The sequence below is a fragment of the Diceros bicornis genome, chromosome 40 (genome assembly GCF_020826845.1).
Source record: "Diceros bicornis minor isolate mBicDic1 chromosome 40, mDicBic1.mat.cur, whole genome shotgun sequence".
NCBI classification, from domain to species: Eukaryota; Metazoa; Chordata; class Mammalia; order Perissodactyla; family Rhinocerotidae; genus Diceros; species Diceros bicornis.
This window is the reverse complement of record NC_080779.1, coordinates 12,203,855-12,230,007: the sequence shown is the minus strand read 5'-3', so window position 1 is coordinate 12,230,007 and position 26,153 is coordinate 12,203,855. Positions and strand designations below refer to the sequence as shown.

The following is a 26,153-nucleotide window of genomic DNA, read 5'->3' as shown; positions in this document are numbered from 1 at the left end:
AAAAATAAAACCTTCTATCTTCAATACAGCTATAAGAATAAATTCTTTAAATTTTTAAAATTATATTCTTCTCAATAAACATTTTTACCCACAAAATAAAGATATACACAGTAACTAGAATCAACAAAGACTACAATTTCAAGTTCTAAAAAAATAACTCTCCCTTATCCTCCCCGACTTCCACCTCTAAGAAGCAAGAGAACAGGGCATGTGTGTTTACTCAATCACTTCATACAACTTGGAGAGCAGTCTCCACAAGATTTACACTAGCCTGCTCCCTTCACCTACAAGTAAGAACAGCAAACAAGAGTAAAAAAGACAGGTGATCAAACAAGGTCATGGTCATTGAGTTTGCTTTAAAATTAACCCAGAAAACTGGTTACTTGTTTATTTTGTTACAATAATCAAAATTCTCCATCGATCACTCTTTTAATTGTCAAGATTAAGTTGCAGTTGGAACCAATATATTATATTCATCATTTAGAAAAAAAATAACCAGTCTGCCTACTCCATTTCCTTAACAAGGTAATGAAGAAATTAATGCTCATTGCAATACAGAATCTTAGCTTTTTTATTTGTAGAAAAAATGGACAAATTTCTCTCATCAAGATGTCACAAGAAATTAGGTAATAAAAGGGAAATATGGGAGTCCTAAAGTCATCTAGTGCTTTCCTCATAATTCCAAACAGAAAACAATAGTGAAAAAGTGTTCTCCGGTTTTGAAATCTCTCTATGTAACACAGAGATGCAATAAAACTGCAGATTTTGCTCATCTCATTTACAAGTTTAATATTCTAATCAAGTCCTTCCTCTAGGGAAACTCATGTGATCAATTACTGAATTTAATTACACAATTCCACTTCAACTAGTCTAAAGCCATCCTAGAAGCAGAATTCACCTTGTTCCTACAGGACCGTAGTAGCTAGCCTAGTATTCAGAACCACCACCATCCTTTACAACACAGTGCCTTCCCAGTTGCTTCTGTCGCCATGGCCTGAAAGAACGTACGATCGTAAACGATACATCTCAGTAGATATCTACAAAGACTAATCAAAAAGTCTCTTTAAGAATAAAATATCTTAGCCCTTTGTATATTAAATCAGAATCTGAAAGGTAAAGAATGTACATTATTTTCAAATATACCAACTATGTCCTCAAGTAAAAAACATAAACTGTCTTTTCATTCACGCCGCAGCTCCATCCGTGATGCTGTCGGCGGGACGTGTGCTAGCAGACGGCGCGACGCCGTCAGCGGGACGTGCGCTAGCAGACGGGGCCTCCTCGCTGAAGGTCACTCCTGTCTGTTTCTACAACAAAGAAACAAAAGCCAACATTAGGTGAGTCGGTTGCCATATTCCGAACTTCAATTATGTAAACATTGTTACTCATTTGGAGACTGTAATTCAAGAAACAAATTACAAAAAATTTTAAATAAAACTTGTAAAAATGTAAAACTTTTTAATGTAAAACATGTACTTTTTACATGTAAAACATGTAAAAATAGCAACCCATTCCAGAGAGACAGTCAAGAAAAATATAGAAACATCTTCCTCACATACAGTATGAGGTTTTCTAGTAGTAGCCTAATCAACATTACTGATCAGCATGGTGCTACAAAAAAAGATGCAGTCTGAGTTGGTGGTATTTGAGTACGGTTTCAAAAGCAAAACAAGTAGCTCTGGTGACAATGACGATGGTGTCACGTCTCATGAAAACAACAGCTTGCATTTATTGGGCAATATATATACCGACCCTAAGAGAGACTAGTATGTTATTATCCCCACTTTACAGATGAGGAAACTGAGGCACAGAGAGGTTAAAGTATCTTGGAAGAGGAACTGGTATTTGAATCCAGACAGTCTTGTTGACTGAAATAAAGAGTGCAGGTGATATTAGTGAAGGAGGTTATTCAATAATCAGTGTGAGGAGTTCAAACCCCGGGAAAATAGTTCAGCAGAGTGCTTTGATGGAAATGCTCTGAGGTGTGTGTTTAAGCGCAGCTTACATCTCTTTCACAAAACAGTGTATGTGCAGGGAAAAGGAAAAGAAAAAAACTTACAAGTAGAGTTCAAAAAAAGGGATAGAGTACATCTGGGCTTTCTCTCTAGATTATACATTGAGGGTAACATAAACAAGAATTTCTTGGTTATACATCAAACAAGTTCAGAGATGGCGTTGTCTGTGTGTGGAGCGAGGCAAGGACCAGGGTCATTAACCATTCCCTCAATCTCTAAGAAATGCAGCTGGGAAATGTGAGAGTGGGGTTCCCCTTTATCTCTTCCTGTTGTGGATCTGTCCAGCTGGTGTCTCTAGTCAGGAGGTGTGGGTTTCAAGGTCATTTTGACACAGGCTGACGATGGCCTGCACGGCTGCTTCACAGGACAGCAGGGATTTTATTGTACTGACTTAAAGCCTACTCAGTTTGCTTGCTCGATTCGAATTTTAGACCAAGGAGAGGGGTCCCAAAAATCTGCCCACAGTCTGATACTACCAGGAAGAGGAGTAAAACATAATTTCAGCACAAAACGTTTCTTACAGTAATAGAATACTTCTTTATTTATTTTTTTTTAAAGATTTTATTTATTTTTTTTCCTCCCAAAGCCCCAGTAGATAGTTGTACGTCATAGTTGCACATCCTTCCAGTTGCCGTATGTGGGACGCGGCCTCAGCATGGCCGGAGAAGCGGTGCGTCGGTGCGCGCCCGGGATCCGAACCCGGGCCGCCAGCAGCGGAGCGCGCGCACTTAACCGCTAAGCCACGGGGCCAGCCCAGAATACTTCTTTAAATAAAGGAAAACCAAGTACTTGGAACTCACCTACAAGGAGAGCTAAGGAAAAGGTCCACTGGACCACAGACGGGGCACTCACCAGGGAGGCATGTGACCAGCAAGTGGTCTCCATTCAGTTTCCACACTCATCTCCTAGTTGCCTCTGAGAGTCTAGTCAATGTTTTCTCAACTGTAAGTGAAGCTACACTCTATTCTGAAGTACTAATATCTGCTAAAAAGAACTGACTTTTCCAATTTAATATTTTGCAAATTACACTGTTACAATCATAAGGTAGAAAGAACATTAACGTATAAATTACCTGTCGATTTACTGGTGAACAAATACTTGGAAATTTAAAAAAAGGACAAAGAGAATGTAGAAAGCAACCAAAGAAAACGCAAGTGGGGGAAGGAGCCAGCTGCTTCAGAATGTGTGTGACAGTCTGTTGTTTTGTAACCTACACTTTTTCCCCCTTTATTTCTATCCACTATTTCAAATTATATTATCTTAGTTCTAAGAGGGCATTTGAGGAGAGGGACTGACAAATTAATGCGGTACAGGTTAATAAGAATGCAGAAAAAGCTGGAGACCACTTTTGAAGGATGTTCAGTCAGGATAAGAGTTTCATGTGTCTTTAAATATCTCAAGGGTGGTCAACCACCAGAGAAAGCACATTTTGTTTCCTTTCTGGAGACTGAAGGCAATGGCAACAACTACACCTGTAGCACTCTGGCTCAATACAACGGAATTCCTAAAAACAAGAGCCATTCAACAGAATGTGCTGCCTCATAAGGTGGTTTAGTCCCAGCAGGAGGCCGGGAGCTGGTTAGGAAAACGGCTACAACAGATCAACCTTTCAGCTTTCTAATTCCCTGAAATCAGTCTCCCTTTTTCTTCCACACTACAGTCTCTCTTCCTCTGGTCCGACTTAAAGATGTCTATCTATCTTTTCCTCACAGATCCTAAATATTAAAAAAAAAAAAAAAAAAAAAAGACAAATTGATGCAGTTTGAATATTACTGATTTGGAAAAATAGGCTTCCTCTTCCAGGATGGCAAAATTCAAAATTGGAAGCATCAATTCTTCCCAGCTAAAATAATCTGTAAGTTAATTATAATAAAAATTACTCTGTGTGTGTATATATAATCAATTACAATAAAAATTCTCATGGGATTTCTTTGACTTGGCAAAATGTAAAATGACATCATTTTGTTTTATCAACTGCAAGCTACTTACCTAGTAAGGCTGTGTTTTCACTTGCATCTTCTTTAAAACCGGCACTGCACTGCGGCACGGATTCGTTAGTGGAAGATGATGGTAAGGGGCTCCCTTCACTTCTGGCATCATCTTGTAAAGTAATACTCAAATTTGCAGCCAAAACACTTCCAGGGGTCGATTCTGGAGCAGGCGTCTCCTGCTCGTCCTCAAGCTCTCCCTTGAGAGTTAGAACAAAAGAAAATGTCTTTTCTAAGTAACACGATCAAAGTTCACCTATCATCTTTTGCTCATGATTCATACAAAATATTTTTTATACATGGAATATGGCAAAAAGCACATCCATGTGTTTTTTATTTACCATTATTAGAATATGAATTACTTCTCCATAAGCAGCTTTTCAAGACCTAAATGCTTCTTTTCTCTAAAATCTATTTTTCCCCTTGATACAAGCAATGCCACCTTTTAAACTATTTATTGACAGAAAGTGAAGCTTTGTCAACAAATGCACTTTCCTGCTGTCTTCAACAGAAAGTGTGATAATCAGTCTGTCTGCTGGTCCCGTATGGCCATAACTGTGAGCTGGAATTACAGCCTCTAACTGCTGTACCGTTTACGGTGAGACATAGGGTGTCGGAGATGAACAAGCTTTCTGAAGAACAGAGCTTCAGACTATATTTTGGTTCGCTTAAAAACAAGACTTCTGGCTCCTTCCTTATAGACAGGGTGTCTGTCCATCATCTGTCAGTTGGCCTCCAACTTCCCCCATCTGCTGCTTAAAAGAAGAAAATAAGATCATGGAAGTGAGGGCTGAGACTCTATAACCATTACTACATTAAGTCTCAAAATTTGGGGGCTATCCAGAAAACTTTTTTGATTAATCCCAGAGTCAAAGCTGTGTTGGGACCAGATGCAACTGCTGGTCGAGTGACCGAGGAAATGAGGGTTACTGGGGGTTCACCGTGACCCACCTTTGCTTCAAGTGAAAACATCAAGGTCATTCCGCCTCCCCTCCTCTGGGCTCTCAGGGCCAAGGGCACTGCCTGCTCCATTAGTGTTCTAGAACCCTCCTCCCCACTCCCGAATATCATGTGGTACACTGCCGACTTCTCATCGGTAACTAAACACCCTCAGGACATGACTCCTGACACACGAAGCAACAAACCCTGCCGAGCTGCCATAATGCCCACATTTCCACTCAGCCCACCCCAATCTGTTTTTCCAGGTATTTATTGAACTACCTGCCAGTATCAAACCCCACAGGTTCACACCCCTGTGGACATGTCGTCAATCTGCAGTATGCTAATCTGCCAGACAAATACTCTAACACCCAGCTCAGATGCCCCTCTAAAAACCACTCCCTTTACCTTCCCATTTCCAGCTGGCAGTCAATTCCTCCTTCCTGTGTTCCCACGGCATTCCAAACACACCTCTGGGCCATGCTGTTTGGGTGTATGCCCTGACCCTTGACCAGTCCAGAGAGTGGAATCCCCAAGAGCCCATGAGCGGAAGGGCTGTGTCTTATTCCTCTTTGTCTCCCCAGAGCCAAGTTCACATCTAGCACCTAAGATAGCACTCCTTTGATAAAATTGCCAAATGAATGAAGACAACATTCATGCGATGTGAGTATGGCACATTAAAGTGCTTACAGCTGCAAAGCAAGCACCACCCTTGAAGTCTGTGTGGCGAGTGCTGGCAGCTCTCTCACTGTGCTCACTTTCTTGGAATTAAGAGTGTGCCATAACTATCTATAAAATCCAATGCAGGAAAGGCCAATGGGTCTAAAGAAAATGGTACACTTGTCAGAAGATAAAACAGAATTAAAGGCAAGACAAGTCGGGCCGGCCCCGTGGCTTAGCGGTTAAGTGCGCGCATTCCGCTACTGGCAGCCCGGGTGCGGATCCCAGGCGCGCACCAACGCACCACTTCTCCGGCCACGCTGAAGCCTCATCCCACATACAGCAACTAGAAGGATGTGCAGCTATGACATACAACTATCCATTGGGGCTTTGGGGGGGTAAAAAAAAGGAGGATTGGCAATAGATGTTAGCTCAGAGCCGGTCTTCCTCAACAAAAAGAGGAGGATTAGCATGGATGTTAGCTCAGGGCTGATCTTCCTCACAAAAAAAAAAAAAATGGCAAGACAAGTTCATTTCTTAGTTTGATTTAAAATTACTGTAGGTTTCTGTTCTTTAAAAAGGAAAGTAAGCTTTATGGGGATACATAATCTATCTATGTGAAATTAACATTCTAAGAAAGCAATCCAACCTTACATAAAATGAAGAATCTTGATTTTTGATATATGAAATATTTATGTAGATACATTTCCAAAAACAAAACTCATGAGGATTAAAGTCGCAATGCTAAGGTCAGTGAAATTCCTTATATAGAAATTTACAGAAAGAAAAGCAGGTTTAAAAATTACTGACTAATAAAGAAAATAACTTAAAATGAGCTTTAGAGTATGTCTAAGGAAGGAAAAGAGGAAGAAGGAAAATTTTGCCAAGAAAACGACCATCAAGGTCCCTGTATCTGTTGTCTAAAATGCTGTCCCAGGAAGCAGCTTCTTGTCTGGGGTACAGGCACCGGGGCAGAGAGGGGATGAGCCAAGCTCACTAAAAAGCACATTATGGCATGCTAAAGAAAGCCATCATTATTAAAAACTGTGAATAAATGAATGTTAGAAATTCTAGAGGAAAGACAAATTTTCTAGACATGAAAGTGGATGAGTTTTCAGTAAGACAGTGCTTGAATGCTGAACTTCTCCCTTCCTGTACCTATGGTGAGGGCATCCAGAACTCACACTGGAAAAATGTGATTCACAGGAAATAACAGTGGCTATTAAGGCGGTGGTCTCTCAACTATGCTAAGCTAGAAGGTGAGAGGACACTGGAAGCAGACCCGCAGTCTTGAGGGCTGTTATGGCTTTAAGTCACATAAAATGATGATCACAGAAAACCTCTTTGTAGTTTCTAACTCTACAATAAATGCTACAAAAAAACTCTAAAAATATGTTTAGCAACAAGAAAAATATATCTGATATTTGAATTACTTCTTTCAAGGATCCTTATTTCAAAACTATTTACTATTTAATCAAGAATATTTTGAGACATTAATAGATTATATGAAGACTCTAAAAACAATATAAAATTTAACAATCTAGGAAAAAAATCTGTTTTTCCCTCTCTCTGGCCCCTCCTTTTGGGTAAGATAGTAGTTAAGAGCTTGGACCCTGGAATTAAGCAAAGTTGTATCTGAAAGCTGATTCTCCATTAACTAACTAGTTGTGTCACCTTAGACAAGCTACTCAGCTTCTCTAAGCTCGAGTTTCTAATTAGTAACAGGAAGAGGAACAGTGCTTAACCTCACCGAGCGGCCGCATTAAATATAATGACATAGGTATGGCAGTTAGCACATGGCTACTTACTCTTACGCGCTCTCTTTCACTTTGTCCTCATGTCTCTCTTTTCTGAGGGAGGCCCTATGACCATCTAAGTATCACAAACTGATGGACAAATTCCACGCAGGACAGATTTCCCAGCAGTATTTGACTGTGAAGGCCAGGAATCGGGAGAATGGGTGTCAAGAAGCGTTGGCTTCGGTTTCCTCATATGTAAAATGTGCACCTTGAGCCAGAAAATGTATGAGGCTCCTTCCATTTCAAACATTTTATAATTCTTGTTTATAGGAAACTGACAAGCATAGATACACTCTGCAGTGTAGTATACCAAAATACACTGCTCTTAGTAATTACACACTCTCTGGGGAAACATTGAGCATATTATTCTATAATCACAAATTCAGTTCATTAATTTTTTGGAATGTCTTAAGAATTCATTTTTAATAAAGAGGAAAACTTCTTCAGAGAACCACAGGATAGTACAAGGAGCATTTGGTCCATTCCTCTTGCCTCTGGTCAGTAACGAAATCCAACCACTCAGAAGAAGCGGGGCAGAGATCGAATATAAACAAAAATGCAACAAACCCAATATCCCAGGGCTTTGATGACATCAAGTTTACACATTGGACACGTGCGGTGATCCAAAAGCCATGGGTCAATGCATATTCTATGAAAAATATGCCTAAAAAAATTAAGTATGTGTTAATGTTTTAAAATAAATGTTTATACCTTATAAAGGAAACAACACATTCCACCAACTCATCTTCTCATTACAAGTTAAATGATGTCAAATCAACATTCTAGTCTACTCACTTACCCTAGGTAATTATCTATTCTATTTTCCACGTTAAACAGAATCTGGCATTCATAGGGAAATTTTCCCTTCACCCCACAAAAACAGCATCGTTTATTTTCGCCTCATGCTAGGCTGTATTTTTATGTGCCTCTCTAAGCTACCTGAAAGCCTTTTGGGAATAAATGTGGCATAAGTAAACTAATAGTAATGAACTAATACCTGACAGTGTCTTATATAAGTCTATAAAATGCCTCCAATAGAAATACAGTAAAATAGTAACAGATCATCTCTCGGTTGTAGGCTTAAAAAACACTTATTTTCTGTCATATATTTTTGTATACTCTGTATTTTTCTATAATGAACACCTATCACTTTGAGAATCAAAAAAGGAAAAACCGCCTATGTATTTTCTTCTTTCACTGATTTGTCTAGTCAGCTAGCTTTTCCTCCTCGGTGGTGAATCTATGTTTTCTATATGTGATGAAGATAAGGAGTTAAGAACACAGGTACTGGAGCCAGGCAGACTGGGCTCAGACACCAGCTGTGCGACTCGATGCTGCAGCTCTGAACCAGTTCTCTACCCTCGCTGCACCTGCACCACAGGCTGTTCTGAGGAGGAAACGTGTAGTGTGCTCACCACAGTGCGGGGCTCAGTGAACACTTAGTCACTGTTTGTCATTACTGATGTTGTTGTTTGCAGACCTTCTCTTCAAACAGAAATCTGCTTGATGCAGTTAAAAATAACACAATTACATAACATAGCCTAGCCCAGCTTGTCTTTTGACCTTTCCATCCTCAAACTGAATCTGAAGCCGACTGACCCACAGGAATAACTTTCACAAAAACACAAAAGAAACATCTTGGCTTTATTGAGAAATATGTTAAATAAAGCACAGGAGAAAATGGCGGGAAAAATAAAAACCCCAATAAGGAGACCAGGAAATGTGCAGATGTAACACGTCTGCTTATACAAAACCCAGGTTGGCCATCAGCATATATCTGGTGCCATAGAAGGAAATTAGCCTTGGGCTGCTCATTTGTGCAACATCCTAAGTCAGAAAACTTGCCCTGAACTGGCCTGGAGTAAAAATTCTTTTCTATTTTAATAATTTTCTACAGGACATGATCACCTGATACTGACCCCAATTCACTGAGTACCCACCACACCAACCCATATAAATGCCTGTAGATTTAAGTTAGCTATCTTTATTCAGAAAACTTTATTTTGTTATTCTGATACTCCTTCCTTCATTTCCTCCACAGAATTACTGAGAACTTAATCTGCTATAAAGTACTGGTATATGTACAAAAGTACTTTGCAAACATAAAGCAAAACATAATTATATATTAGCTTGTGACCTACTTCTAATAGGTGGGAAGTATAATTAAAATCAATCAGACTTAAAACATATTATAATTTTTATACAGCTTTCTGCTAACAAAGCAATTCTTTTAAAAAGTTATTAAAGTATCCCATTATTAAAAAGGAAACATAATTTCCTGTTGGTTAAAAAAAAAAAAAAAAGCAAAAGCCCTAGCGTACCCAGCGTAAAGAGAGGAATATTTATTTTACACAACCCCAAAAAGAACCCAAACCTAGGGTGCAAATAATACTGAACCACTGCCTGCCTTGTCCCACTTTCTTCTGGCCTCTCCCCTGGGTCCTTCACCCGCTGTGGTTCCGTTTCCTTTCTCCCAACACAGCATACTTTAGGCATTGCTGAATGTATAATGGAATTCCCAAAGAAGCCTTGCTTATAAGACTAAAGGCCAATCTATGACAAAGGTATATAATGGGTCTTAATGGTCACCTAAAGTCTCCTAAACAAAGCAATTTTAAAGTAAAACAAGACAGGAGGAGCCTTGAAGACTTGAAACTTCTTTTCTAAAAGATGAGATGATCACAAGATCATCACACGATAGCAACACCTTCATATTATAAAAGACACGTTACTCTTTTGTCAGAAACCTGCAACTTGTTCAGTAATTTTTAACATCTCAGGAGGTAAAAGGAACATACTTGCATGGCAGAATTCTGATGATATCCTTTACTTTAAAATTTTCAATACACACTGCACAATTTTCAGCATCAACATCGATTCCCTGTAAAAAGAAGAGGAAAGAGTTTACTAAAGCCTTGGTAAATAGTATATTCTTGGTAAAACTCACAACAACCTGGGTAAAGCAATGATGAATTCTACTCTACACTGGCATAACCTGAAATTAAAGACAGACAATTTCTACTCAGTATTTACTTTTTACCATTATCAAGAGATTCTTTAAAGAATCTGGCTAAAAAGGAAAAAAATTCGTAGTCTACCAAATCAGACATGAATAGTGTTTAAATACTTGGCTAGGTTTATTGTGTTTTTCTTTGAGGAAGACTGGCACTGAGCTAACATCTGTTGCCAATCTTCCTCCTTTTTTCCCTTTTTCTCCCCAAAGCCCCAGTAGATAGTTGTATGTCACAGTTGTACACTCTTCTAGTTCTTCTATGTGGGACACCACCTCAGCATGGCTTGATGAGCAAGTGCGTAGGTCCGTGCCTAGGATCCGAACTGGTGAACCCTGGGCTGCCGAAGCGGAGTGTGCGAACCTAACCGCTACGCCACGGGGCCGGCCCTCTCACTGTTTTTTCAACTTAACAAAGGTAAAAAGACACAAAAATTGCTAGGGAGGAAGCAGGCTTGTGACAAAATTTCCACTTCTAAGAATCTATGGGCCATAAACCTTTTCGGTGGTGTTAGACCTCCCCCCACTTCCTTGGCTACCCTCTGGATCTACCCACCTGGCCTCCTCTCATCAACCAGAGCAGGTGGGCCAGTGTGGTCATGTGACCCAAGACAGGCCAATGAGACTCTCAGGGTTCTGGGAAGGGGATTTGGCAACTACCAATCAGAGTCTGCATGCAGCTTGAGCAGGTTCATTTTATGGAACACGGCTACACTGTCCTTACGTAATCATTTAAAAATATATTTAGGGGCCGGCCCGGTGGCTCAAGCGGTTAAGTGCTCGAGCTCCACTTCAGCAGCCCAGGGTTCTCAGGTTCGGATCCCGGGTGCGCACCGATGCACCACTTGTCATGCCATGCTGTGGCAGCACCCCATATAAAGTAGAGGAAGATGGGCACAGATGTTAACTCAAGGCCAATCTTCCTCAGCAAAAAAAAGAGGAGGATCAGCATCGGATGTTAGCTCAGGGCTGATCTTCCTCACATACACAAAATATATATATATGTATATATATATTTAGCCATGTTAACAAGCAAGCATTAAAAATTGATTTTATATGTAGATATTGTTAGCAAACATTGCATTAAAATTAATTTTATAACATTTAAAATTATATATTGCAACTAAAGTAAATATTATCACTTATTTATCATATGCCATGCAAGAATGATGAAATAATTTTTAAAGTTCCTAATAGTTTGCAAGCTTATGCCTTACTGTGAATGAGTCCACAAGAGAAGGAAAATTAGAAAACAAACACCAGTCTCCAGCACTGGACAAGACGTAGATGCAAAAAAACACATTTTTCTGTACAAGTTTAAAATGTAAAATCATCAGAAAATCCATGTATATACCTCATGGACCCATTTACGGAACCTTTTTTTAAAACCATTATGGTGACAACTTTCAAAAAACAGTCCTTGGAAGCATATTTGCAAAAACATTCTTTTTTTTTTTGTGAGGAGATCACCCCTGTGCTAACATCTGCCAATCCTCCTCTTTTTTTTTTTTTTTGTTTTTTTGCTGAGGAAGACTGGCCCTGGGCTAACCATGCCCATCGTCCTCCACTTTATATGGGACGCCGCCACAGCATGGCTTGACAAGCAGTGCATTAGCGTGCGCCTGGGATCCGAACCAGCAAACCCCGGGCCGCTGCAGTGGAGCGCGCTCACTTAACCGCTTGCGCCACTGGGCCAGCACCTGCAAAAACGTTCTGTACAGGAAGAGGATAATATCAATTTGCTTCTGTTCTCAAAGACCCGATTCAGTAAATTATACATATGAATCTATGTCTTCTCATATTTAAGGACTGAGATTTCCTGCTACTCGAGAGTAGAAGACATGTTCCAAGGGGAGCATAAGACTACATGCTTGTCCAATCGCTGGGTCGCCAAACGCACGTGGAGTTTAGCACAGGCATCCCTGGAGACTCTCCCCAAGGACGCTTGTGGGTTGTAAATCAGATGCCAATCTTAATCTTCAAATGAGATGGGAATTTTTCTTTTACTTTTTCTGTTCAATATATCCACATGAAAAGAAACCTTGTACCTTGTGCAAACTATTAAAATTCAACTGTTACTACACGGTAAAAGGCATTAGGGAAGGAATGGCAGCCAACAGTACAAGTCCAAGAGTATCTTAACATTAAATATATCACATAAACCATCAATATCAGATTTCAAAGTTTTAAAGTCAAAGGTCTATAATTTAATGAGTGTTATTTTCTATTTAATCCTTTAAGTAGGTTGGAGGAAGAGATATTTACCATAAGTGCAGCTACTCTTTTTTTTGGAAGGTGGAGTGGAGACTAGAGGGCGGAACAGATTAAGTTTCAACAACTTAGTGAGATAAAATGAAAATCAAAACAACTGAACCAACCCATAACTATGTCAACATAGTTATCAACGTTTCACAGCACAGAAAATGGACTATTAAAAGAATAAATACTACTGCACTAGCAACTGTTTTCCTTTCAAGGAATCTATCCTCTAAGAATCCGAGGTTCTAGATTTAGGATCTGTCTTATTCCAAAAACACTTTAAAACTGTGGTATGATTTCGGCCTTTTAAGTTTCAGGTTGGTCATGTCAAATGTTTCTTTTTATAAAAAGCAGTTTTAAAAACATCTTTTCTCTCCTTCTCCACAAATCCCAATATTTTCTCCTTGTATTTAAGAGAATCAAAGAAAACAGACACATGCTCTCAGATTTAACAGAGATGAATTTAAAGTATCAAGAGTCTATGGTATAGACTTTAACTTCTTTAGAATCACCTGTGCCTCACCAACAGGGAGAACGTTCTTCAACGACGGACATGTCGGCATTGTGCAGTATGGGAGCAACCAGCCAATGTGGCCATTTGAACATTCGAAACGGAGCTGGTGTGACTGAGGAAGTGAATTTTAAGTTTAATTCCTTTAAATTCAAATAGCCGTATATGGCTAGCGGCTACCCTATTGGACAGTGCATGTCTGAAAGGTTCTTCACGTATACAGTCACGTGCCACATGACATTTCAGTCAACCATTTGACCACACATGTGATGGTGGTCCCATAAAATTAGTACCATACAGCCTAGGGGTGTAGTGGGCTACACCACCTAGGTTTGTGTAAGTGTACTCCGTGATGTTCACACATCAAAACTGCTAACGATGCGTTTCTCAGAACACATCCCCGTCACCAAGCAACACATGACTGTACAACAGAGTATTTCTGCCAACCCTTCTTTAAAATGAACACACATATGACAGTTAGTACCAGCCAAGACTCCCTATGTTTGATACTGTGAATTTAACAGATTGGAAAGTATTATTTAGACATATAAACAGATATGTATGTTAGTCTAAACCAAACCAAAAAAAAAAAAAACCCCACAAAAATATTACCTTTTCTCCATGCTTTACAGTATGAAGAGGAAGCTGACCAATAACCTTCTTAGTTTCTTTTCTATGGCTCTTAGGTAGGAAAAATATTATTATTATTATTATTGAAAATTTTAAGTGAGTATTTTTAAAAATTCACATATTATTTTATAAGCAAGCTTATAGGAAAAATTTCACTTAATAAGCAAAGTTAAGGGACTACAATGAAAATAACTGTAAAAAAAAATTACCATATAAGTCTTAACATATAGGACAATCACACGTAACTTAAGAGCTTAAGAGTACTTATTTTCAATTCTTGATTCAATATCTGAAGAAGAAACCAATTCTTATGTCTGAATATTGGCAAGAAAGTAGTAAGCTGGGGATGAGGGTCCCATATACTCATCTATTAATATCCCTAAAAGGAAAGAGGCTTGCTAGTCGTCAGGTGGAAGACGACCCAGAAATGACTATCCACTGCCCACAGAGCCAGGAAGGGCTACTTTTCAAGACGGCAGAGGTTAAGCGTGAAATTCAAAAGGCCTGCCTGCCAAGCCTCTGGCTCTTCAACTGCCCTCTCCTTTGCTGGAACTGAGACAGTCCCTCTGCAGACAGACGGCTTTGAAAGCCGCTCCACAGGCAGAAAGGAAGCCCCGCCCACTCTGCGCCTCGCCTTCAGGCCAGGTGCTCTTTTCAAACATGGAACCAGTTCCCTTCTCCCTCATGCCTTTCTGTCATTCCTGTGTGTCCGGAAAAGGACAGAAAGGGTATCTGCAGGAGCAAAACATACAAAACGTGACCTGGATTTAAAGGTATCCAATCTACCGCAGAACAGAAAATGTAATACATATTCAAATTAAAAAGTTATTTTCAAAAAAATCATATTAATACTTAAATATTATGAGTGAAAATGAAATTAAGCATACGGTCCCAAAAAAAACAATATGGTCCAATATAACTTTAAGCAATATATATGGGAAATATTTATGAACTATCTTTTAAAAAGCAAGGTTAAAAAGAGTTATCTGTAATTACCTGACTTCCAAACTGTGGGTCAGTATACAGGAAACGCTGTATATAGTAAAATATCAGCCAGGCTAATGAGATGATCATCATGGTGATGAAGGCGATGGCCACAAACACCACAGACTGACCACCGATGAACTCCTGTACATGACGGGTGCCGACCCCTATGGTCACTTTGACTGGAATTCCTTTTTGCACCAGATCCAATAGTTCTCTTCCTTTTGGGTAGCTAACCATAATGACCACTATATTTCCTGTTCCTGTAGGAAAGGACAAATAAATCAGTATAAAGAACACAAAATAAGATGCAGAGAAAGTTATGAAAATTGAGTACTATGGCTTGCCCATGCATATACATCTAAAAACTTTGATAAAATGGGATAATTTTCAAAGAAAACGTAAGTTACCAAAACTGGTCCCCAAAGAGAAAACAGACTGATTATATTAGAAGTAGAATAAATCACTGAGAACTTACCCCCCAGCCCCCCACAAAGCAAGAGCCTCATTCAGTTTCACAGGTGAATTCTACCAACAAACCTTTAAGGAACAAATAATACCAACGATATTTAAATTGTTCCATAGCAGATTAAAAAAAATAAATTTTAAAATTATTTCTGAGATAATGAAACCAAACATGGTAATTAAAAACAAACAAAAGAATCATACAGACCAATTTCATTTATGAATATTAATACATAATACCTAAAGTGTGCCCAGTAAACTCAGGGAGGAAATCTGAGAATTTCTACTATGATCACTATTATTTAATGTTGGTCTGAAGGCATGAGCAGACATAAGACAAAAAAATAAGAGAAATAGAAAAGAAGGGGTAAAATAATCAATTTCACGTGAATCTACCTATAAATTAATGCATAAAATATCAATACGATTTTAAAAACCTTAAAAATGCTGCTTCTAAGGTTCACTTAGGGGAAAAACAACGAAAATGATCAGGAAAGCTTTTTAAACAGTAAAACCTGGATTATAAAGTTAAAGTAATTAAAACAGTGTGATAGTAACATATGAAGATGACCAGAATAAAAGGGCAGAATAAAAAGTCTGGAAACTAGACCCAAAGATATAAAAGAATTGAGTACAGTCACGTGCTGCATTATGACGTTTCGGTCAACGACAGACCACATACACAATGTAGTCCCACGAAGTTAGGACCTGACAGCCGAGGTGTGTAGGGGCTATACCATCTAGGATGCTGTAAGGACACTCTGTGATGTTTGCACAACAAAAATCACCTAACGATGCATTTCTCAGAATGTTGTTAAACGACGCATGACTGTAAGTCATAAAAATGGAATTTCAAATCAATGGGGTAAAATGGATTATTAAAAAAAATATATCATCTGAGGACAAAAAAGCTACAGCCCTTCCTCACAACTTATGCCAAAATAAATTCCAACCAAATCAAAGATTTAAATATATAAAAAAGAGAAAACATAAAAGAGCCAGAAAAAATACGAGAATTAAAATTGGAGAAAAACCTTTCCAAGCATGAAAAAGCATCTCAGAGTTTCTTTAAAAAAAAAAAAAAAAAAAGGATTGGACCAACCATATAAAAACAAAATTTTCTGCATTGACTAAAAGAGAGCAAAATCAAGCAATCGAGATCTATAGAGCAAATGGCTAGCTGGGGAAAAATACATGAAACACAACAAAGACAAAAAAACGTTTCCTATAAGAAAAAGAGCAACAGAAAAACAAAGGAAATGAACTCAGTGTGTAGAAAAGAAAATATAAGTGGGTTTTTAAAAAAATGGCAGCTTTAGTGAGGTATAATCCACACGCCATAAAATCTACCTTTTAAAAGCGAAAATTCAGTGGATTTTAGTATATTCACCAGGGCTGTGCAACCATCATAACTATCTAATTTCATAACATTTTCATCATCCCCAAAAGAAATCCTGTATACATTAGTGGTCACTCTCCAACAGATGGATTTTAAACATATGAAAAATCATGATATAAATGAAAACATTATACCTATAAGATTGGCAAAGATCAAAAAGTTTAATACACTATATTGGCAAGAGTGTGCAAAAATGTGCACACTGTTGGGGGAGTGAATTATTACAATGCGGTATGGAGGGCAATGGCTATTGAAATTTTTTTTTTCCCCCAGTGAGGAAGATTGTCCCTGAGCTAACGTATGTGCTTCCTCTATTTTGTATGTGGGATGCCACCGCAGCATGGCTTGACAAGTGGTGTGTAGGTGTGCACCTGGGATCTGAACCCATGAACCCTGGGCCGCCGAAGCGAACTAAACCACTAAGCCACTAGGCCGGCCACTCAAAAAATTTTTAAATGCTCGTGTCTCTCTGACACAGCAATTCCGCATTCAAGAACTTAATTGCACAGATACACTTACATATGTGGGGTATCTATGAAAATACTTATTGCCAGTGTTTTTTCCGTTTTTTTCACAATCCAAATGTCCATCAATAAGAAAATAGTTATATAAATTACAGTATGTGTACACAGATTGAGGCAGCAGCTCTGTTAATACTCATAGTACTCATAATAGGAGAGAAAAAAGCAACATGTAAAAGCGTGGAAAAAAGATCTATACGGTCTTGTCAGTATAGACAACTCTGGAAGGCTACTCCGGAGCCTGGGGACCCTGAACAACTCTGGAAGAGGGCTTGGGCACACAGTAAAAATTCTGTACCATGTGCACATACGACTTATTCAAAAACCAACTTTAAAAACACATATAAAGAACGTTCCCTGGGGGGCTGGCCCGGTGGCGTAAGCAGTTAAGTGTGCGCGCCCCGCTGCGGAGGCCCGGGGTTCGCAGGTTCGGATCCCAGGCACTAACCGACGCACCGCTTGTCAAGCCATGTTGTGGCGGCGTCCCATATAAAGTGGAGGAAGATGGGCACGGATGTTAGCCTAGGGCCAGTCTTCCTCAGCAAAAAGAGGAGGATTGGCAGATGTTAGCTCAGGGTCGATCCTCCTCACACACACACAAAAAAAAGAATGTTCCCTGGCATTATACTGAAGCCACATTATAACATTATTTTACTGTATAAAGTTAATCTGCAGCAAAACCACCGTGGCCCTCAGTCATCAGGATTCAGTTACTGAAACACCAGAAGGGCACCCTTCTAAGGTGGCTCCTGTGTGGAGGCTGATCCTATGACCAGGGCCTAAAAGCGTCACTTAGCAAGAGCCGTAGTTGTCTCAGAACTCACACAATCACCATGTCATCCCTGGGGAGACACAATAAGGAGTAAGGCATTTCTTGCCTTCAGGAAAATAAGCGTCTAGTAGCTAAGAAGACAGGTACAGAAACAATTATGGTAGTTATACCACTTATAATTATATGGCACTTCACAAGCTGAAAGCATAAACCTCCTTTCGTGGAAATTTTCAAGCACATACTAAAGTAGAAAGAATAGTACAGTAGAAAGAATCCCATGTATCTGTCTCAGTTAAAAACTTTATACAGAAAACAAAACTGTTTCTATGCCATGCTTACAGCTCCATACAATGTCTGGTACTGATATAATGTTCCTTGCGTGATAACAGGGAAAAACAACTTTGAAGCCCTTTCACATTTATATCTCATTTGAAGCAGAAAGAGGCCACGCATTATCGGTTTACACATGAAGGCTCAGAAATCTAAAGAGAGTTGCTCAATATCATACACCACCTGGAAAAGCTAGTTCCATTGTCAGAAGACCCAGCTCCTTTACAGTATTCCTGCCCTGTGCCCTTGTTGTGGGGGGACACAGGCTTCAAAGCCACAGACTGGGTTCAAATGTCACTCTTCCCCACTGTCTGGGTCCTCTCTGAGATTATCTCTTCAGCTATAAGATGGAGGTGAGAATTCTTCTATTTTGTACTGTTGCTTATTTAATAAGAGAGTGGAGGAACAAAGAACTGCAGAAATGAAGTGATAATTTTGTCTGGGGTGGGAGGGAACTCTTTCCTTGGGAGTGCATTTGAGCTACACCTTGAAGGACAGCAAGAGTTCACCAAGCAAAGGAGGGAAGTTTTCTAGGCTGTGAAACCATCATAAAAACATATTTGGGATGGTGACTGGTCCAGTTGGGTTAGTGACTAAAATATACGTAAAGGTATCTTGTCTATTTTATCCCCAGTGCGTCACATAGGAGCTGGCACACAGTAAGTGTTTAGCAAATACTTGCTAAATAAATGAATGAATGAGTGAGAGGTGGAAGATGAACTGGTACTAGAGAGGTTCTTGAACACCTAAAAAAAAATCTCAAGGGGGGTGGCCACTGACACACGATGATTATCAGAAGGATACCCTGAACTGAAAACACCTGTGATATCAATCTGAAATTTTCCACCTAGGAAATTAACCTTAGTTCACTGAGCTAACAGAAATCATTAAAAAGAAATACTGTGCCTAGGATGAGGGCTAAACCGTTTGCTATAGCACTATAATTATAAAAGCAAGACTGCTTCCGGGAACTACTTTAATAAAACTCAGAATAAAGACTCATTCTATTCCTGTGATTTGCTTTTCTGGGCCATATTTTGGGATGTACTGGAGGCAGGGCAGTGGAATAAAAATACCCTAGCTCAGGGTCACTGCGTGCACAACCCCAAGGGGTGCCAGGCACGGGCACTGGGTCTGGCCCTGCCCTTACCTCCCGATGCACCCTGTCTCCCTGGGCCAACCTGAGTGCCTCAGTGGCACAGGAGAGCAAATCACAGCTTATTTCCAAACTAGACAGCGAATTTCTTCACGGAAGGCACAGACACTCAAAGATTCAGGATAGCGTAGAAAAAGCCCTTAGAATTTTTTTTCTTCCGAAGGCCTTAACTTTGCTACCAATCATGCTTGATTAAAGGTCATCTTGCCCACCCCCCACCCCTCCTCAAGAGAGCCTGTACACCTCACCCTTAGACAGGAAAACTCCTGGAAGGTAGTTTGTTTTATTTTTGTCTTACAATTAGCAAAAGATCTTTGCACATAGTATGTGATGATCATAAACCTATCTGTTAAATAATAATAAATACGAAATACAGTATTTTTTATCAAGGCAAATTATCCATAATAAAAAATTCTTCTGTGCCAAAAATAAAACAGTGTGTATTTCTGTTTCCTTTCAAATTTGTGTTCCTTTCTTACCACCTTGTCAAAAGCAAAAACATGTAAAAAATTCTGTCTTGGTCAACAGCTTCAAAATTCTGAAGGGTTCCATTTGAGTCTAGTATACCACTTCTCTCAGAGAAACTATTTAAAGTAGTATTTCAACATTCTCCTGAAGTAGATGAGAGCTACTGAAATATTTAAAGTAGTGGATTAGATTTCTGTTCTAGAAAACTAATTCAGGAGGCAAGAAATACATTTTAAAGTTGCAGTTAAAATAATCCCATGAACTGTGAGGTTTTCTTTTTTCCAATAACTTAACTTCCATACCTTTTTTCTCCTAACCTGGAGAACTCCTGGTCAAATCTTGAAGATTCAGCACAAACTCAACTGAAGGCTTCTCAGCACCAGCCCCACCCAGCTTTTGTGTATGCAACGCATCAATGCCTCTTAGATGACTGACTATAATTTCTTTACAGGTCTCTCTCCCTCACTAGATGAGTACTTCCTGCTCTTATTTATTAGTTTTTGTAGCCCAGCATCATGCAGTGATGGCCTATGGAAGAGTTTCTGCATGAAAGAATCAATGTGAAAAATTGGCTTATCTTCTAGTATTATTGTTGAAATGATCCAATAAGGAGAATGTCACAGACTCCTTTGCAGGGGAAATAGTACACCAAATATGAATGTCAGTGTCTTCGAAATCTGAAGCTATTATGCAAAACAGGAATGTGTTTATAGTTGGCTTGGGCGAGTTAGGAGGACCCCAAAATAAAGGCGATTCTCTTCTTGGAATTTTAAACTATGTTTTGGATAATTTGGCTTGCTCAAAAATATTTTGTATTTGTTGACTATACCACTCAACAAGCTTACTGAGAACTCTCTGCAGTTTTCCTAAATGCACTACTTTATCTCAGGCCTTCAGACTTTTGCAATGCTATCCCTGCCACCAAGAATGTCCTAGAACTCACCCGCCCCTATGGCACACCACACACACCCAGAGACACCTTCTCCATCAACTTAACTTGTCCTTCAAAACTCAATCTTTTTGGGAACAGTCCTGATTAATCCCACTCTCTATGAGGCTGTGAGGTGCCCTTCCTAGAGCACCAAAATACATTCTAAATTCAAATCTAAATTTTTTAGACCATTTGTGAGTGCAGCATTAAAGATCATCAAGTTATCCATCATAAAAGCCTATTTACCATGCTCTGCAAATACAAAATGCACCTCTCTCTCAAGGTCGGGGACTTCTTAAGCACCTCTGTAATCTCCCTCCACCCCAACTCCGGCCCCTTCCCCAGACACAGCTCTAAGCCCTGCCAGTACTTGGCACTTGGTCAACACCTGTTCACAGAATGAAAGTGCCATTTGAAACGGCCAGGCCAAGACTTCAGCTCAAGGATCATCCCGTTTATTAACCAACAATACCCACACCAAGGCCAATACCCTATAAAAGCTTTCGTTTCAATGATCTGACTTGTATCAATTCTACCCATCTTGGTCAAACTAATTTCTATGCAGTCATCTTTGCAAATAATTCCCTCTGAGGCCCCAACCATATCTGCAAAGTTCTGTTTATCACTCTCAAAGGCAGGGGTGTGTCTCATGCATTTCTATCCGTGAGCGGGCACAACAAGTGGCCGGGAGTGGCTGCTCTACCCGTCTGCTCAAGTCAAGGGAATCAACTTTAGGCATTAGAGTAACAGTCCTTACAGGTGTTCTGATAGAATATTATCTTAAAGGCACAATTTATTTAAGAACCACAATAAAATACTGATTTAAATCCAAACTATCTTGTACTGGATTCTAGTAGAGTCAAGCAACGGGTTTAAGAAAAATTGGAGAAATTCTCCCTGAGACTTGGGAAGAGACTATCATGATTGGATTTTACAAATAGCCACCTCTACCTATTTTGTTGAACACCAGTGTTACACAGGAACAGTGAGACCCACTGAATTAGCGCTTTTTACTGGTTCTAGCCACATTCTGACAAAATACAAGAAACCTAACTTTGAGCTGCCTGCAAAGTTCTGTGTAACATTTCAAATTCAGGTATGTCAAAGGTGGTTCCTCTTCTGACTAAACTCCAATCATTCCATGCTTAATTCTATTCCATTTTCAGAAGGTCATGATACATCTGTACCCTCGGCCCCAATCAGGCCAGGTTCTGTGAGGGTCATTCTTCTCCATTTCTACAGTCACCACTATAGTATTGGCCCTTATATTTCTACTTGGACTAGTCCAACAGTCTAGGTGGATTCTGTTTCCAGTTTTTTCCTCTGTTTAATCCATTAGCCACACTGCTACCAAATTAATCTCCCTTTACGTCATGGTTCAAAACATTGGATAATTCTGTCATCCCCTCTCCCCCTAGACATTTAGCAACATCTGAAGACATTTTGGGTTGTCACAACTGGGGGAGTGCTACAGGAATCCAACGGGTAAAGGCCAGGGATACTGCTAAATATCCTGTAATGCACAGGACAGCCCCTCCCACAACAAAGAATGATCTGGCCATAGATTACCTCCTTGTTACCATGGGCCAGTCATTTAAATTCTTTGAGCATCAGTTTCCTTATCTGTAAAATGGGGTTAAAGTGCATACCTTAGAGGGCTGTCCAGAGGATTACGTGAGCTGCTGTATGGAGAACACTGAGCACAGTGCCTATGCACTGGGTACTTTCACATTTTTAAAAAACTGCTAATTCTGTTACTTTTTTCTGTTTTCTCAAACAGAATGATTCTCATGGTAAAAAGGCTAGAATGGACACTGATAACGGAAACAGAACCTCATGAGAAGAGGATTTAAAATAAACATCAATGAGGTGTTTTTCTAGGCCTGGATAAATTCTATGTCAATAATATAAGCAAGGTTGCTGAACCATGGATAGAACAAGTGCTATTAGCCTGGAAAGACGTTAACGTCATCAGCAAAAAATGCAGTAAACAGATTAAGAAAATTGGAAACTGATGAGCCTGCCATTGAAAAGAAAAGGTCTACGTTAAGATATTGCAAGGACCCAGAATCAGAGAATTCTTACACACTAACCTTTCCTTGTCAGAACCACTAAAGCTGGGGAGCACTGTCAACAGGACGTACCTGGAATGCGCCACGTGAAACCTGACAGGCCTTCTCATGACAGTCTTGTGGAAACATGGGTTGGGTACAAGGACAATTAGGTAGACCTGTAATCGCTGGAATAACTGCACCCAAGGTGATGCCTCGCCCAATGCCACCACAAAGACATCTGCTCTCATTTCCTCTCCAAGCCCAATTCCTTTCTGTTGCAACTGAGGAGTTTTCCCTCTAATCTCTGAGGCCAACCTCTCCACAAGCATCCAGGACACAGCCTTCTCATCTTCTCAAAGACCTGACTCTTTCAGTTACCTCTTCTCTATCGTGGATCTCTACTAGATCACTCCATCCAACTTCACATATGCCTTACCATGTCCATCCTACCCTCCCCCACCCTACAGTTTCTGCCCATTTCTCAGCACCTCCCCAACCCTCACAGTCAACCTTCTCGAAAGAGTTGTTCTAACAATCGTCACTTCCTCACCTCTCAACTGACTTCCGTTCCCATCACTCTGCTAAAACTGGCCAAATCCAAAGTCACTTTTCTGTCCTCATTTTATTGTTAGGTTCTGAACTTGCATTCAAAAAGACAAAACAGAATGAAAAACAAAAGTACAGGAAAAAGGATGTCTGACTTGCAGCAGCAGAAACTTTAAAAAGAGATTTTAGTCACAGTAAGTTCAGAATGAGTCTTGATCTAAGAAGGCATAACAGAAGTATGTTCGCTCTGCTGTGTACGGGTCCTACAGCACTCGGAATTCAGTTCTGAGGATAATGTCTTGCAAAAGAAGACTTTTAAACTATCGTTACCGCTTGAAAATGCAACCTGGTGCCCTGGGGAAACATCTGTGTGTAGGAAGGATGGCCTGGCAAAAAGCAAGATCTTTTCTTGAATGAACATAACTTTAAAAATTTCATCTAAACTCAAGCCTCAAGGCATCTGATTGTCAGTAGAGCCCTTATACTTAGCAAGAGAGAAAACACACCCCAACTTGAATCGAGATTTTCTGACCCAAAGTTTAGAATGCAGACATGGTTCATGAAAGTAAAGAAACCGGCGTGCCACCAAGCCAGGACATTACGTTGGTGAAGGGACAGCCAGACCGTGGAGTGCGCTGGGAAAGAGCTTCAATTCCTACCCCACCTGACTTTGGGAAACGCTGAATTTTGGAAAGGGCCCATGATTAGGAATCATGAGACCACCCATCGGTTAGAACCACAGTCCTCCTTCCGTGGGTTTTAATTTCTTTCGTCTCCTCATCGCCCTCCTCCAGAGGGCACCTCCTTTCACCTGAACGAACCAGGGCGAAGACCCAATCCTGTCTGTAGGATTGCCTCCCTCTCCACGACACCCCCGGGGGTCACACCGAGCAAAGCTAGTGTTCCCTGACAGCTCCTGACGGCCACAGGCCGTCCAAGCCGCGCTCCCGGCCCACCTCGCTGCCCGCCCCTTGGGATCAGGTCGGAGGACGAGAAGGCCGCGGCCACCGCTGCGGCGCTGGGATGCCCCCGCCACAGCCCCGCGCCCCCCGGCTCACCCGCGTGCGCCATGGGCGCGGTGAGGTTCCCGTAGCGCTCCTCGTTATAGAGAACCACGGCCGAGGCGTTCCTCCGCGCCGCCACCAACACCTTGTCCTTGAAGGTGCAGCCCCCGCGCGCCACCAGGGCGACCCAGGGCGCGGCCCCCCGGCCGCCGGGCGCGGGCACGAAGAAGCTCGTGTCGGGCGCGCAGCCCTCGGGGTCGCGGTCCGCCGCGCGCGGGACGCCCACCAGGCCCTGCGCGCCCTCCTTGGGCGAGCTGTCGCCGAAGCGGCCGCTCTCCGAGACGCTCCACGCGGTCCGGTTCGTCTGTGGGTCCACATACTCGGTGCTCACCACGGCCGAGTACCACTCGAGCGCCCGGCCCCGGGCCCCGCGCGCGCACAGGGCCAGCGCCAGCAGAGCCAGCGCGCCGCGGGCCCCGACGCCGGCCCTGGGCCGCCGCCGCCACGCCATGGCCCCACCGCTGGGCCGACGATCACCGGGCCGGGCCGGGAGCCGGGCGACTACCTGTGCCGAGGGCGCGCGCGTGCCAGGCCGCCGCCGAGCCGCCGAGAGTGAGGCGGCACGGGGCGCACGCGCACCTGGCAGAGCGGCGGGGGCGGGGCGGAGCGAGGGGCGGGGCCTGCATTGGCTCCTCCCCTTCCCAGACCCGGGCGCGGTGCGCGCGGGCTGGAGACCGGCGAGTGCGTAAGAGAGTCTCGGGTTACGCGCGGCCAGGGGGTCCCGGGACCTCCCGCGGGTACACCAGGCAAAGGCTTGCGCCACGCCGGGTCTGGGGCCGAGCTTGTGCAACGGGACCTCTAGAGTCCCCGAAGCTAGGGGAAGTGACTGCCGGAGAAACGGGAAGCTTCTCCGCAAGCAGGCCGAGAGGCGTGGGAGCGCGGTTGTGTGAAATCACCCAACGGATGTTGATGAGGAATTTACTCTGCCAGGCACATGGGAAAGGCCTTGCTTGTCTGAAACATTTAAAAATACAATTTAAAAAACCCCAAAGCTACACGCATATTTTCCAGATGCGTTTTGCTATCAATTTTGTAATGCAAATTGATTCCTTATCCCTGCTCTCAAGTATTACACTCACAACAACCCTTGTTATTATGGTCGTTGATGTATCATCTGTAGTTTCAAAATAAGTGCATTAAACTACCTATTTAGATGAGCACTTAAATTGTACAGCAATAAATAAAAAGAGAAAAGGATTTGTTGTTTGGAAATAAATACAGGGTGATAGAGAGTCTATATAAAACTGCTGTGGATTCACAGCCTTACTGCTACAGACAAAGACGTCTAGAAGGTTAATTCCTGCTGGACTCGTCTTCCTTGTTTGTACAAGGATCTATGACTGTAGGAAGTGGGTTGTTACCACTCACAACAGGTGTTTTTGTTGGGCCTTAAACCCTCACACGTTTTTTTCTTTGACATCAGTCTTTCTTGGACTGCATTTTTTTTTTTCTTTCCCCCCAAAGCCCCAGCAGACAGCTGTATGTCATAGCTGCACATCCTTCTAGTTGCTGCATGTGGGACGTGGCCTCAGCATGGCCGGAGAAGCAGTGCGTCGGTGCGCGCCCGGGATCCGAACCCGGGCTGCCAGCATCGGAGCGCACGCACTTAACCGCTAAGCCACCGGGCCAGCCCATGGACTGCATTTTAAAAC

The 26,153-nt window shown here is 41.4% G+C and overlaps 1 protein-coding gene across 1 annotated transcript; it reads right to left on the bottom strand.

The window, feature by feature from the left end:
- Positions 1–362: 362 nt before the first annotated feature.
- Positions 363–25,016, bottom strand: RNF149 (ring finger protein 149). Its single transcript, XM_058534452.1, has 7 exons — positions 24,496–25,016; positions 14,808–15,058; positions 13,794–13,862; positions 10,200–10,282; positions 7,969–8,065; positions 4,005–4,203; positions 363–1,307 (listed from the first exon to the last, which is right to left on the bottom strand). The coding sequence occupies exons 1-7, from the start codon at positions 24,950–24,952 to the stop codon at positions 1,264–1,266; spliced, it is 1,200 nt and encodes a 399-aa protein (XP_058390435.1). The 5' UTR covers positions 24,953–25,016; the 3' UTR covers positions 363–1,263.
- Positions 25,017–26,153: the final 1,137 nt, after the last annotated feature.